Source organism: Indicator indicator, chromosome 15 (genome assembly GCF_027791375.1).
Source record: "Indicator indicator isolate 239-I01 chromosome 15, UM_Iind_1.1, whole genome shotgun sequence".
Taxonomy (NCBI): domain Eukaryota; kingdom Metazoa; phylum Chordata; class Aves; order Piciformes; family Indicatoridae; genus Indicator; species Indicator indicator.
The window spans coordinates 22,038,817-22,051,775 of NC_072024.1; the positions used below are offsets into that span (position 1 = coordinate 22,038,817).

Sequence of the window (12,959 nt, forward strand, 5' to 3'; positions counted from 1 at the left end):
ATACAATATTCTCTCACTGGACATGTGGAAAACTGAGACAAAAGTCCAGAGAGTAGCATCTGTATTTTTTTTTTTTTTTTTACCTCCAGGAAAAAATAAATGCAGTAAGCTGATGCAATTGTCTCTAAATAACCAGAAGAACAATGACTAGGACAAAGTGGTACCATTTCACCAGGTCTGGCTAGAACTAATGACCATCTCCACCTTCCAGACATCATCAGCTTTCTGGACACGGTGTATCACCAGACCCTATGCCTCACATTCAGGACCTAAAAAAACCCCAGCACTGATGACAATGTTGGCTCAAGCTGCCCGTCCATTGCCACACTCAATTTCTGTGTCAGAGGCAATTAGAGTGCTGAGTTATTGAAAGAGGAATGCAATTGTTGTCTCACAAGACTCCTTTCTCTTCTTAGAGTCCTTTGGCAGCGCTCTCTTCTGAAAGATCAGTGAAGGTCTTTAATTCAGGGGATGTGGTGCCGTCATTCAGGACAGATGTATTTTGGCAAGGCTCACATAAAACCTTTTGTTGTTGTTCCCCTGAAGTAGGATAAATAAATTAACTATACAGGAGTATCAAGCTCACCCTTCACCACCTCTAAAGCTTTCTGAAAAGCTAGACATGGCTATGTGCTCTTAGCCAACTTCTGGATGGCAGTCTTTCAGAGACAATCCGAGCCTGCTTTAATTAAATCAACTGGTGAAAGCCCCATTAAGTCCTGCAGTGCTTGCCTGTGAGTTTACTTGACAAACTCTGACACATTTAGGCAGGAGATGAAATTCAAACTATTCCCTGAGAAGTGTTTCAATTTCAAGCCAACCAAACCCAATCCCAACATCTAAATTCTGTATATATTTGTCCATGGATTACAATTATGCCATTGCCTTGATTTTTAGTAACATTTCAAAGCTGAGAGGCTTTAACTATTTGGGGCTTTAACTATTATGGGGCTCTGAGCAACCTGATCTAGTGTGAGGTGTCCCTGTCCATGGCAGGGGGGGTTGGAACTGGATGATCCCTGAAGCCCCTTCCAACCTTCACAATTCTATGATTCTATTTCTTTTTTTTTTTTCTTTCTGCTTTTCTGTAACTCCTGTGAGATGAGGATGTTCTGGTTGCTTCATTAAATACCTCTAGGCTCATATTTTGGTAGTTTTGTCTGGAAAGAGTGTGTCTAGAATGTAGTGCAACAGGCCTTTCAGGTTAACTGAGCACAGGTAGTGTTTATGGTAAAGAGCAGCCTGTGATCCAAGATGTTTTTCATACCATGCTAATCTCTCTTGCTCTATTTTATGTTTTCCTAAGATGCAAACCACCCTGAATGACTTCCTTAGGAACTGGAAATCAACTCAATTTGCAATTGCTACTGGAGGGTGTAAGTGAATGATTGTGAGAGGACTCACAATCAGCACCAGGTTAACTAACTGTGAGCCAGCAGGGTTGTATCAGATGAGCTCCTGTGCCATTTTTTACTTCCTTGCAGATAATAGCTAGCAGTTGGCTGCAGGAGATCAAATGCAGCTGAAGGGAGTTAGAACAATTAGTTTGCTATCTCAGTGCTTTACTGTTATCTCCACAGCATTCTCTTTTACACTGCTGGTCTTTTTGATGATCAGATGTGAAAGCAGGTTCATCTGACTTCACCTGAATAACACCTCTGCTCCTGCTCTGCAGAGCCTGTTTGCTGGCTGAGAATGGTTTTTACCCACAAAAATCTTTTTTTTTTAACCAATATTGGTGATGTTTTTATTACCTGGATCTCATATGACCCTGTGTGAGTTTTGTGAAAGGATTCTGGAGTAGTCTGTTGATCATACTGGTGCTTTGAATGTTTTAGTGTTTAGGGTGGGGGTTTTTTTTCAAGCCATGAGAAGGCTGCAATGAAATATTATTCTTTTTCAGAGGAAAACTATTGATATTTTTGTGGAGAAAAAAAGATACACAGCAGAAATCAAGGAACATTACAGCAAAATAGAAGTATCTGTAAACTAGCTATTAAAGAGAGGGGAACAGTTTACACCTTTCAGTTTTCAGTAATGTGAGAATAAAACTGGCACAGAAATACTGGACTGAACAAAACCTTTTTGGAATATAAATTAGTCTGAACAGTAAAATTCAGTTTGTTTCCAGTGTTAACAGCCAATGTTATTAAGTTGAATGAGTTATCTATAATTTGACTCAGAGCAGTCCTATGTGAAGGCTCAAACTTCACTGCTGTAGGGAAATACTTAGGTTTTAACACTCAAAACCTGAGCAAACCCTGACAACTCTCAATTCCAAACTGTTTCTGAAGAACACCAGTGTGGCATCATTGCTGCCTGGCTGTTTTTATTGCACAAAGGAATGCTCTAATATGCATCTTGTCACCCAGACAGAGAGAAAGGAAGCACAAAACAGCTGCCTTGTGATTGATTTGACCTTAGATATTCTTGCAGCACAGAATCTATCACACTGACATCTTCAAGATTGCTCTGAGATCCTGGCAGCTCTGCAAAATAGCTATGGATTGGTGTAGCTGCATACAAGGTCACACTGCTGCTTTGGGTTTTTTCCAACCAACCAAATCAGAAATGTGTGTGGAATGAGAGAAAGTCAAATATTTTAGGCCTTCTGTGAGCATGAAATCCAGGAGGTAAATAATCCTTTACCACAGATATCATAGCAAGCAATAGAAATATAATCCCTACAGCAGGGAAAGCACAGAATTTGTTTTGTTTTGTACAGCAATGAGGCAAACCAAGACTAGGCAGAAATGGTAGGTTCTCCATTTCTTCCCCACACAGACACAGACACAGATGTATAAACATCTGCAGCACTGGCTCCACCTCCGGGCTCCCCAGTTCCAGAGACACAGGGAACTACTGGAGAGAGTCCAGCAGAGGCTACAAAGCTGCTGAGGGGCCTGGAGCATCTCTGTGAGGAGGAAAGGCTGAGAGCCCTGGGGCTGTTGAGCCTGGAAAAGAGCAGCCCCAGAGGGGATCTGAGCAATGCTCAGCAAGAGCCTAAGGGTGGGAGGTAAGAGGATGTGGCCAGACTCTTCTCAGTGGTGTCCAGTGACAGGTCAAGTGGAAATGGGCACAAATCAGAACCCAGGCAGTTCCACCTGAACATGAGCACAAACTTCTTTGGGGCAATGGTGCTGGAGCCCTGCAGCAGGCTGCCCAGACAGGTTGTGGAGTCTCCTTCTCTAGAGAGATTCCAGGCATGCCTGGACATTTTGATCCTGGGCAAGCTGCTGTGGGTGACTCTGCTTTAGCAGGAGGGTTGGACTTTATGATCTCCAGAGGTCCCTCCCACCATGCTGGGTTTCTGTTAGTACCAGAATCCTTCAGTTACACACACCTGTGTGTGTGTGTACCTGTACAACAGCATTGCTAGATGCCTTTGTGGACCTCTCAGTCAAAATTATAACCTGCAGAACACAAGGAGTTTTTGAACCTAAGGCATTTCTTCTGCAGTGGAATGATTTAACAAAGCCTTTTTAGCTTCCTGAAGATCAGAAGAACTGATCCTGTGATTTGTTCAAAGTTAACCTCTGGAAGGGGTGGAGTTTATATAGGCTTTTCTCAGAGCCTATATAACTGTTAATGGGTGCTGATTCCAGATTTTATTGCCTTAGAACAGAAATATGAGTAGCATAAAATGAAATTGCTTTGTGACCTGTGGTAGCTGATAGGTGCACCCACAGTTCCCTGGCTTTCTCTTCAGTGTAATCTTGGCATTTTTATTTCCTTTATTCCCAGCAAGCAGGATGTGTGTGTGTGTGTGATGTGAACACAGGCATAGAAAAAAAAAAAAAAACCACAATTAACAAAGGAAAAAACAGCAAAGTGTGAAACACAGTTTCTCATATTAAGTGATAGTTACAGATAGTTACAGATTACTTTTGATGTATGTGTTTTTATTTTGCTGCTTCTTCAGCGTGGTAAAAATCTAAAGCACTGCAGTCCTGGGCTAGAAATAGTTCTACCATGAATCACAGAATTGTTTCAGGTGGAAAAAAAACCCCTAAGATCATCAAGTCCAACCTTCAACCCAAGACTACCATGGCCATTAAACTATGTCCCCATGTGCCATGTCCACAAGTTTCCTGAACACCTCCTGGGATGGTGACTCCAGCACCTCCCTGGACAGACTGTTCCAATGCCTGACCAAAACTGCTCTGGCTGAAACAGGTTAGCTGTGCTGGTGGTGACAGCAGCAAGTTCCTGATAAGGCATAACCATACCCTCTTAGCTTTTGGAATCTCTGCCTGGCAAGACAGGCCTCTGCACTTCAATGATTGTCTGAGTCTTTCTAAGCTGTAGTACACCTGGATGTGGTGGATTTCCTGCACAGGCTGTGTTGTAATTCAGGACTTTCATAATACTCCTCTTACACCTAACCAAACTCTCCAAAACAACACAGAACTGCCACATCTCAGCATGGGGGGTTGGAAGGGACCTCTGGAGATCACCCAGTCCAACTCCTTGCTAAAGCAGGGTCACCCACAGCAGCTTGCCCAGGATCACAATGTCCAGGTGGGTGGGTTTGGAATCCCTCCAGGGAAGGAGACTCCATCTGTGCTGTAAAAAGTCCAATCTAGAGTAGCTTTCCCTTGCTGTTTAGCTCACAGGGGTTTGCAAACTGAAGCCTTTTAAACTGAAAATAGAAAGTGAAGATGCCTCAAGACTGTGAGAATATTTTCATAGAGACTTCCTAGATGATGCAGGAAACCTGTGTAATTTTCACATCTGCTATGTGTGCACTGCAAAAGCTGAAATCAGTGGCAAGTGCTTGAGTGTACTTCTGTTCAGTGAGTGACTTGAGCATGCTCTTGCATGTACTCAAGCCTCTTCAGCTGCTCTTCTAGTGCAGGGAAGATGTCTGTGCCAGGACAGCTGTTAGTATGAGTCCTCCTTCCTTCTGATGATGTGGCTGCCTGCAGTTGTCTCTTGGCCACACAGTAACCTCATGGGTGCACCTCCTCATATGGAGTCCTATGGCCTCCACAGGATGCACTCAGGGCTGTGCATGTAGCCATCCTTCCTCTTCACCCTTGAGGCAGCCCTCCAGACTCAAAGTGGACACAACTCTCAGCATCATATACTTAAAGAGATACAAACCAATTATTAGATTTTAGATGTCTGTGGTTTTTAACCTTAGTTTTTTTCAAGCAGACTCAGGTTAATTACAAAAATGGACTCTCAAGGAGTCTCTTCTAATTTTTTTTGCTTTATTTGGAAATCTGGTGAAGGAAGACAGTTCCCAGTATGGAACTTGCTTGCAGAAAAATAGACTGGAAGATACATCAAGGTACCACAACAACCTATAATGCACTTTCACCAGGTGATTTTCACCCATGGCAGTTAGAAATTCTGTTGGTTACTCATAGGTAGATCTTACTTTCATTAAGGATAACATGAGGTTGTCTCATAGAATCACAGAATGATCCAGGCCAGAAGAAACCTCCACAGGTCATCCAGTCCAACCTCCGTACAGTCAGCAGGGACATCCTCAACTAGATCAGGCTGCCCAGGGCCTCACTGAGCCTTACCCTGCATATCTCCAGGGAAGGGACCTCAGCTACTTTCCTGGGCAACCTGTTCCAGTGTTCCACCACCCTCATAGTAAAGAACTTCTTCCTGATATCCAGCCTAAATCTGCCTTTCTCTAGATTGAAGCCATTGCCCCTCATCCTTAGATGCTGCTTGCTCTGTGGGACTCTTATCAGTCATGTAGCAATAGGAATGGCAGCAGGCAGGAGCTATATGGTCTCCTGCTCCCTGGGTGTTGTACAGCATGGGGTAGAGTAGCATCTCCTGTTCCCACTGCAGTAAGAATTTCTTATCTGGAACTGAAGAGTAACAAAGAAATCTTCCAGCCTGTGCTGTCAGTGCTCAAAGCAGAAGCACTGAAGGGTTGTGCTGTGAGTCCTAAAAGGTGGAAGAGCAACGGTGACTTCCCTGAGGGGAGATGAAGAGAACTGTAACCATTTCTATCCATCCCTGCCTTAGCACTTCAGCAGAACTGATGGGGGCGATGAAGCTGGGGAGGGGTCTGGAGCACAGCCCTGTGAGGAGAGGCTGAGGGAGCTGGGGGTGTTCAGCCTGGAGAAGAGGAGGCTCAGGGCAGACCTCATTGCTGTCTGCAACTACCTGAAGGGAGGTTGTAGCCAGGTGGGGGTTGGGCTCTTCTCCCAGGCACCCAGCAGCAGAAGGAGGGGACACAGTCTCAAGCTGTGCCAGGGGAGGTCTAGGCTGGGTGTTAGGAGGAAGTTCTTCACAGAGAGAGAGATTTGCCCTTGGGATGTGCTGCCCAGGGAGGTGGTGGAGTCCCCATCCCTGGAGATGTTCAAGAAGAGACTGAATGAGGACTTAGTGCCATGGTCTGGTTGATTGGATAGGGCTGGGGGATAGGTTGGACTGGAGGATCTTGGAGGTTTCTTCCAACCTGGTTGATTCCATGATTAACATGAAAAATAGGGTGAGGGGGGGAGAAGGAGTTGGGGGGGATGAAATACAATATTCTCGCACTGTACATGTGGAAAACTGAGACAGAAGTCCAAAGAGTAGCATCTGTATTTTTTTTCTTCCAACCTGGTTGTTTCTATGATTCTATGACAGTCCCTGTGTTACTTACCTGCAGGCCTGTCACAAAACCAGAATGGTCTCAAACATCTAGAGGAGGACCATTCCACTGTACTCATTTTGCCACAGGAGCTGTGACAGTGTGACAGAGTAGTTTTGATTCAAAGTAGATCAAATCAAAGTTGCTGTTATCTAGAGGTTAAAGGCTACTTACTTGATTGGGTCTGAAGTCCAAATGAAACAGCCAAAGTGACCAAGTTGTTTCAGCTCCCTAACAGCTGCTCTATTTTTAGGTTAGAATTGTCTTTTTATAAAGCATGGAAAATGAAAAGCAGACCCCAGTTACCAAACACTGGTTTACACTTGCTGCTACCTACAGATTTTGTCATAGCTGAAATATGTCTAAATCAAGGGTGGTGCTTCAGCTAATTTTAGATTTCTGTATCTCAGTCTGAATTCACTTGATTTGCTGAAGATCTTTGCAGGTGGAAGCTTTTGATTTGTTTACTGCTCTCAAGATTGCATGAATACATAGGGAGTTTCATAGAATCACAGAATCAGTCAGGGTTGGAAGGGACCTCAAGGCTCATCCAGTTCCAACCCCCCTGCCATGGGCAGGGACACCTCACACTACAGCAGGGTGGCCAGAGCCTCATCCAGCCTGGCCTTAAACACCAAAACACACAGTCTGGAATGTCACAAATTAGATTTCCTGGAGCTTTTGGGTTTAAGAGTCTGGGATGAAACTTTTCACTTATCTGAGTGAGTAAAGATTTCAAATATTCTGGTTATTTGGAGGAAACTCAGCATTATTTAATGCCAACTGATTTTATTTTTTCCTATTTTAATATAAAAAACTTTATGATTTTCAGGCACTTGGGAAGTATGATGGTTAGAATTTGCAAAAATGGAAAAATTCACTGTGGAAGACTTCTAATTCTATTTGAGATGATACTAAAGTCAGTATTATCTGTCTGGCAGAAAAAAACATATATCTTTTTTGTCTAATTAGGCTGCCTTAACTTCACTGAGGCTTTGGAGGGAGGTTTAAATACTTTTGTGCTTACTAAAGCTCATAGAATCATAGAATGGTCCAGGCTGGAAGGGACCTCCAAAGCTCATCCAGTCTGACCTCCCTGCAGTCAGCAGGGACATCCCCAACAAGATCAGGTTGCCCAGGGCCTCATCAAGCCTCACCTTGAATATGTCCAGGGCAGAAGCCTCAACCACCTCCCTGAGCAACTTGTTCCAGTGTTCCACCAACCTCGTAGTGAAGAGCCTCTTCCTGATATCCAATCTAAATCTGCCCTTCTCTAGTTTGAAGCCATTGCCCCTGGTCCTGTCTATAAAATACACCATTAAAATACAATTGTATTTCATCTGGCCATTCTTAACTGTTTAAGTGGTTAATTTTCACACATGTTTTTGCCAATGACTCATCTAACTGTTGCCCCTTCTGAAGGACAGATCAGGTCAGTTCAGTCTCTAGCACACCAAAGACAGCCATTCTGTTCTAAAGATCAGTCTGAACCCTGAATGGTCTCAAACCTCATTTGCTTCTATAACATGAGACATCAGAGCCTTCCTAAGAAGAATTTCAAAGCTGGGTCACCTGCCCAGTGTGAGTCATGCAATCACAGGATCGTAGAATCATAAAATTTTGGGGGTTGGAAAAGACCTCTAAGGGGAGGTCTAGGCTGGATGTTAGGAGGAAGTTCTTCACAGAGAGAGAGATTTGCCATTGGGATGTGCTGCCCAGGGAGGTGGTGGAGTCCCCATCCCTGGAGATGTTCAAGAGAAGCCTGGATGAGGCTCTTAGTGCCATGGTCTGGTTGATTGGATAGGGCTGGGGGATAGGTTGGACTGGAGGATCTTGGAGGTCTCTTCCAACCTGGCTGATTCTATGATCATCAAGTCCAACCTTCAACCTAACAGCACCATGGCCATCAAACCATGTCCCAAAGTGCACTGTCCACACATTTCTCAAACACCCCCAGGCATGCTGACTTCACCACCTCCCTAGGCAGCCTCTTCCAATGCTGAGACCCCTTTCAGTGAAAAACATTTTCATAGCGTCCAGTGTAAACCTCCCCTGGTGCAACTTGAGGGTCCCTTCCTCTTGTCCCATCACTTGTTACCTGGGAGCAGAGACCAACCCCCACCTCACTCCACCCTCCTTTCAGGGAGCTGTAGAGAGCCATGAAGCCTCCCCTCAGCCTCCTCTTCTCCACAGCAAACAACCCCAGCTCCCTCAGCTGCTCCTCACGGACAGTGTTACTATACAGTCTAATGCATTGCATGGGGATAAACTCAAGCCTGTGCCTTTTTGTGAGTTTGCCTCTCAAGCCTTTGAACATGGCCAAGAGGACATCAGCTTGAGCTTGAACTTGTTGAAGAGAGACCCAGCTCCTTGTAAAACCTCTGTTTCTCTGTCTGTCTGCAGGGCTTACAATGGTTGACACAGAAATGCCGTTCTGGCCCATGAATTTTGGAATCAGCCCAGTGGACCTGTCTGCCATGGATGATCACACACATTCCTTTGACATAAAGCCATTCACCACTGTTGATTTCTCAAGCATTTCTTCACCTCACTATGAAGATGTTCCTCTGGCAAGAATGGATCAGACAAGCATTGATTACAAATACGATATCAAGCTCCAGGATTGCCAAAGTAGGCTTTGAATTTTGTTCAGTATTTCCCTTCATGTTGATATTTGCTCCAGTCTCTGGGACGTGTTCTACCAGGGTGAGGATGATCAGGGGACTGGAGCACTGCCTGATGAGGAGAGGCCGAGGGACCTGGGGCTGTTTAGTCTGGAAAAGAGAAGACTTAGAGGGGACTTTATAAATGTTTACAAATATCTGAGGGCTGGGGGTCGGGAGGGAGGGGACAGGCTCTGCTCACTTGCTCCCTGGGATAGGACAGGGAGCAATGGATGTAAGCTGCAGCACAGGAGGTTCCACCTCAACACAAGGGGGAACTTCTTTACTGAAAGGGTCACAGAGCACTGCAACAGGCTCCCCAGAGAAGTTGTGGACTTTCCTTCTCTGGAGACTTCCAAGGCCCCTCTGGATGTGTTCCTGTGTGACCTGGGCTGGATTGTATGGTCCTGCTCTGGCAGGGGGGTTGGACTCAATGATCTCTTTGGGTCCCTTCCAACCCCTGACATCCTGTGATCCTGTGCACAGTGAAAGGATTTAGAAGTAGTTAGATGTCTAAATGCTGGTGTCCTGCTTCATCAGAGATGTCTACAAGATATTCTTGCAGGGCAGATAGAAAAAAATGGAATACATACAGCAGACATTCACCCATCCAGAGCAGCAGTTGAAGATCAGGTGAGGTATCATAAAGTGTCCAAAATGAGATGAAACACTTCTTGTTAAGACACATGAACCATACCATTGGTTTCTCAAACCTCTGATCTCCTCTTCATGTGTCTTGTATGTAAATGGTCCTTAGAAGCTCTATGCACACAGTGCAGAATAAAGAGTCAGAGAATTACAGAATCATAGAACGGTCTGGGTCGGAAGGGAACTTAAAGAATATTTAGATCCAAGCCCCTGCCATGGGCAGGGATACCTCCTACTAGACCAGCTTGCTCAAGGCCCTGTCCAACCTGGCTTTCAACATTTCTAGGCTTGGAGCCTCCACAACTTCTCTGGGCAACCTGTTCCAGTGCCTCACCACTCTCATCGCAGGGAAGAATTCCTTCCTAATGTTGAATCTCAATCTCACCTAACATCCAGGTCCCTCTCTGGGTGGCCTGGATGTTTAAAAAAAAATGCCCCAGCATGCGTAGCATATTAGTTATTAATATATGTGGCTTTTAAATTCCAAACTGCCTCAAAAACCTGATGGAGTCGAAAATCCTTCCTACCTCTGAGTCACAACGTTGGCATCATTCTTATCAGTGTTCCTAACCCAGGCACAACCTTGGAGCTTCATGGGTTGTTATTATTTATGTACTATGGAAAAATGCTGCTCTTTGGCCAGGCAGTTCAAAAAAAAAAAAAATAAAATAACCAAACCACAAATGGCACAGAACTCTCCCTTTCAAGAAAGGAAATGATGCCTTCTTCAATAAGTTACTGCATTCCTGCTCAAAGCAGGGGTGTGAGGTTAGCTGTGGCCGGAATCTTTTTAAAGCTCCTCTTCTCCAGCAGGGATCTGACATCACTTTGGTTTGAAGTAATCTGTGCAGGAATGCTTTCAGGGAATTCTTGCTAGGGAATTTGTGGTATTTAGTTTTAGCTCTACAGAGAAGGAGGTGCTGTGTGCACCTCTGAGCTGCTTCAGAACTAAAAGACATTTTTCAAGCTAAGAATTTTTTTCCCCTTTGTTTTAACTAGAAATGTTCCCAGCACTTCAATAACAAGCTAGAGAGTGCAGCAGAGTGGGAATAGAATAAATCCTTTTTATCTTTACTGGCATAATTTTCCACTTCTCTTTTTTTTCTTCCTAGTATATATATAAGGAAGAAAAACTTTGCACAGTGTAACCAATCTGGGAAAGAAAAATATTCACCTTATTGTAGCACTTTGTCTGTTACATCACTCCCAAGATGGGATCTGATGTAAGGTTATCACAGACTCACAGGTTGCATTGGGTTGGAAGGGATCCTCAAGGTCACCTTGTCTGACCCCCCTGCAGTGAGCAGGGACATTTCCAACTAGATCAGCAGTATTACAGAGCCAAATGCCACAACTTTCTGCTATGATCAGTCATGACTGATTTAAAGATACTTGATTTGTTTGAGCTTGATCAGTATTACAAATTTCTCTCATCATTAGAAACTCTCAGAAAAGAAAAGAAAATGTGTCTCTGAGCCACATCCAAAGCTGAACAGTGTTTCCCAGGAGAGAGGGAAATTGCTTTAAATATTCAATATATGTAATCCAATAATACATCATTCCATGTCAGGCTGTGAGATTTGGGGCTGTGCAGCCTGGGGAAAAGGCAGCTCTGGGGAGACCTCACAGAGGCCCTCCAGTTACCTGAAGGAGAGCTGGGGAGGGACTTTTTTGTAGTGATAGGACAAGGGGCAATGGACTGAAGCTTGAGGAGGGGAGATTAAGACTGGAGATCACCAAGAAATTCTTTACAGTGAGGGTGGTGAGACCCTGGAAGAGGTTGCCCAGGGAGGCTGTGGATGTCCCTTCCCTGGAGGTGTTCAAAGCCAGGTTGGATGAAGCCCTGAGCAAGTTGGGCTGCTGGGAGGTGTCCCTGCCCATGCTCTTCAAGGTTCCTTCCCACCCAAACCATTCTATGAACCTAGGACTATGCAAATGTATAGGTCTGGGGGGTTTTATTGTATTTTTTTTTTTTTAACTAGAGCCTCCAGTCCATCTCCCTGCAGCATCTCCTCTGAACACTTTAAAAGCAATACAGCAAGGTCAGGCAGTGAGAAAAGTAAGGCCTGGCAAGTGTGGCTTCTCCACATGTAAATTTTTAGTCATAGAATCAGTCAGGGTTGGAAGGGACCACAAGGATCATCCAGTTCCAACCCCCCTGCCATGGGCAGGGACACCTCACACTACAGCAGGCTGGCCAGAGCCTCATCCAGCCTGGCCTTAAACACCTCCAGGGATGGGGCCTCAACCACCTCCCTGGACAACCCATTCCAGGCTCTCACCACTCTCATGGGGAAGAACTTCTTCCTCATGTGCAGCCTGAATCCTCCCACTTCCAGCTTTGTTCCATTCCCCCTAGTCCTGTCACTACCTGATAGCCTAAAAAGTCCCTCCCCAGCTTTCTTGGAGCCCCCTTCAGATACTGCAAGGCCACAAGAAGGTCACCTCAGAGCCTTCTCTTCTCCAGACTGCACAACCCCAACTCTCTCAGTCTGTCCTCATAGCAGAGCAGCTCCAGCCCTCTGCTCATCCTCATGGCCCTTCCCTGGACACCTTCCAGCATGTCCAGATCCCTCTTGTAATAGAGGCTCCAGAACTGGACCCAGAGCTCCAGGTGTGGTCTGAGCAGAGTGGAGCAGAGGGGGAGAATCCCCTCCCTGGCCCTGCTGGCCACACTTCTCTTGCTGCAGCCCAGGCTCTGCTTGGCTCTCTGGGCTGCAAGTGCTCACTGCTGGCTCCTGGTGAGCTTCTTGTCCACCAGCACCCCCAAGTCCCTCTCCTCAGGGCTGCTCTCCAGCCAGTCCCTGCCCAGCCTGGATTTGTGCTTGGGATTGCCTCGACCCAGCTGCAGGACCCTGCCCTTGGTCTTGTTGAACCTCATGAGGTTGGCTTGTGCCCACCTCTCCAAGCCTGTCCATGTCCCTCTGGATGGATCCCTTCCCTCCAGCTGTCTGCTGTGTGGTGTGGTCAGCTATCTTGCTGAGGGTGCTCTCAGTGCCTTTATCTTCAAGTCCTTCCACACTACAGAGCTGAAAAGT

The 12,959-nt window shown here is 45.4% G+C and overlaps 1 protein-coding gene across 1 annotated transcript in view; it reads left to right on the forward strand.

Moving 5' to 3' along the window:
- Positions 1-9,021: 9,021 nt before the first annotated feature.
- PPARG (peroxisome proliferator activated receptor gamma) overlaps positions 9,022-12,959 on the forward strand; it is a 29,689-nt gene continuing 25,751 nt past the window's right edge. The window contains exon 1 of the mRNA XM_054387232.1: positions 9,022-9,241. Within this exon, the coding sequence (XP_054243207.1) occupies positions 9,022-9,241 (220 nt within the window). The remainder of the gene's footprint in view (positions 9,242-12,959) is intronic.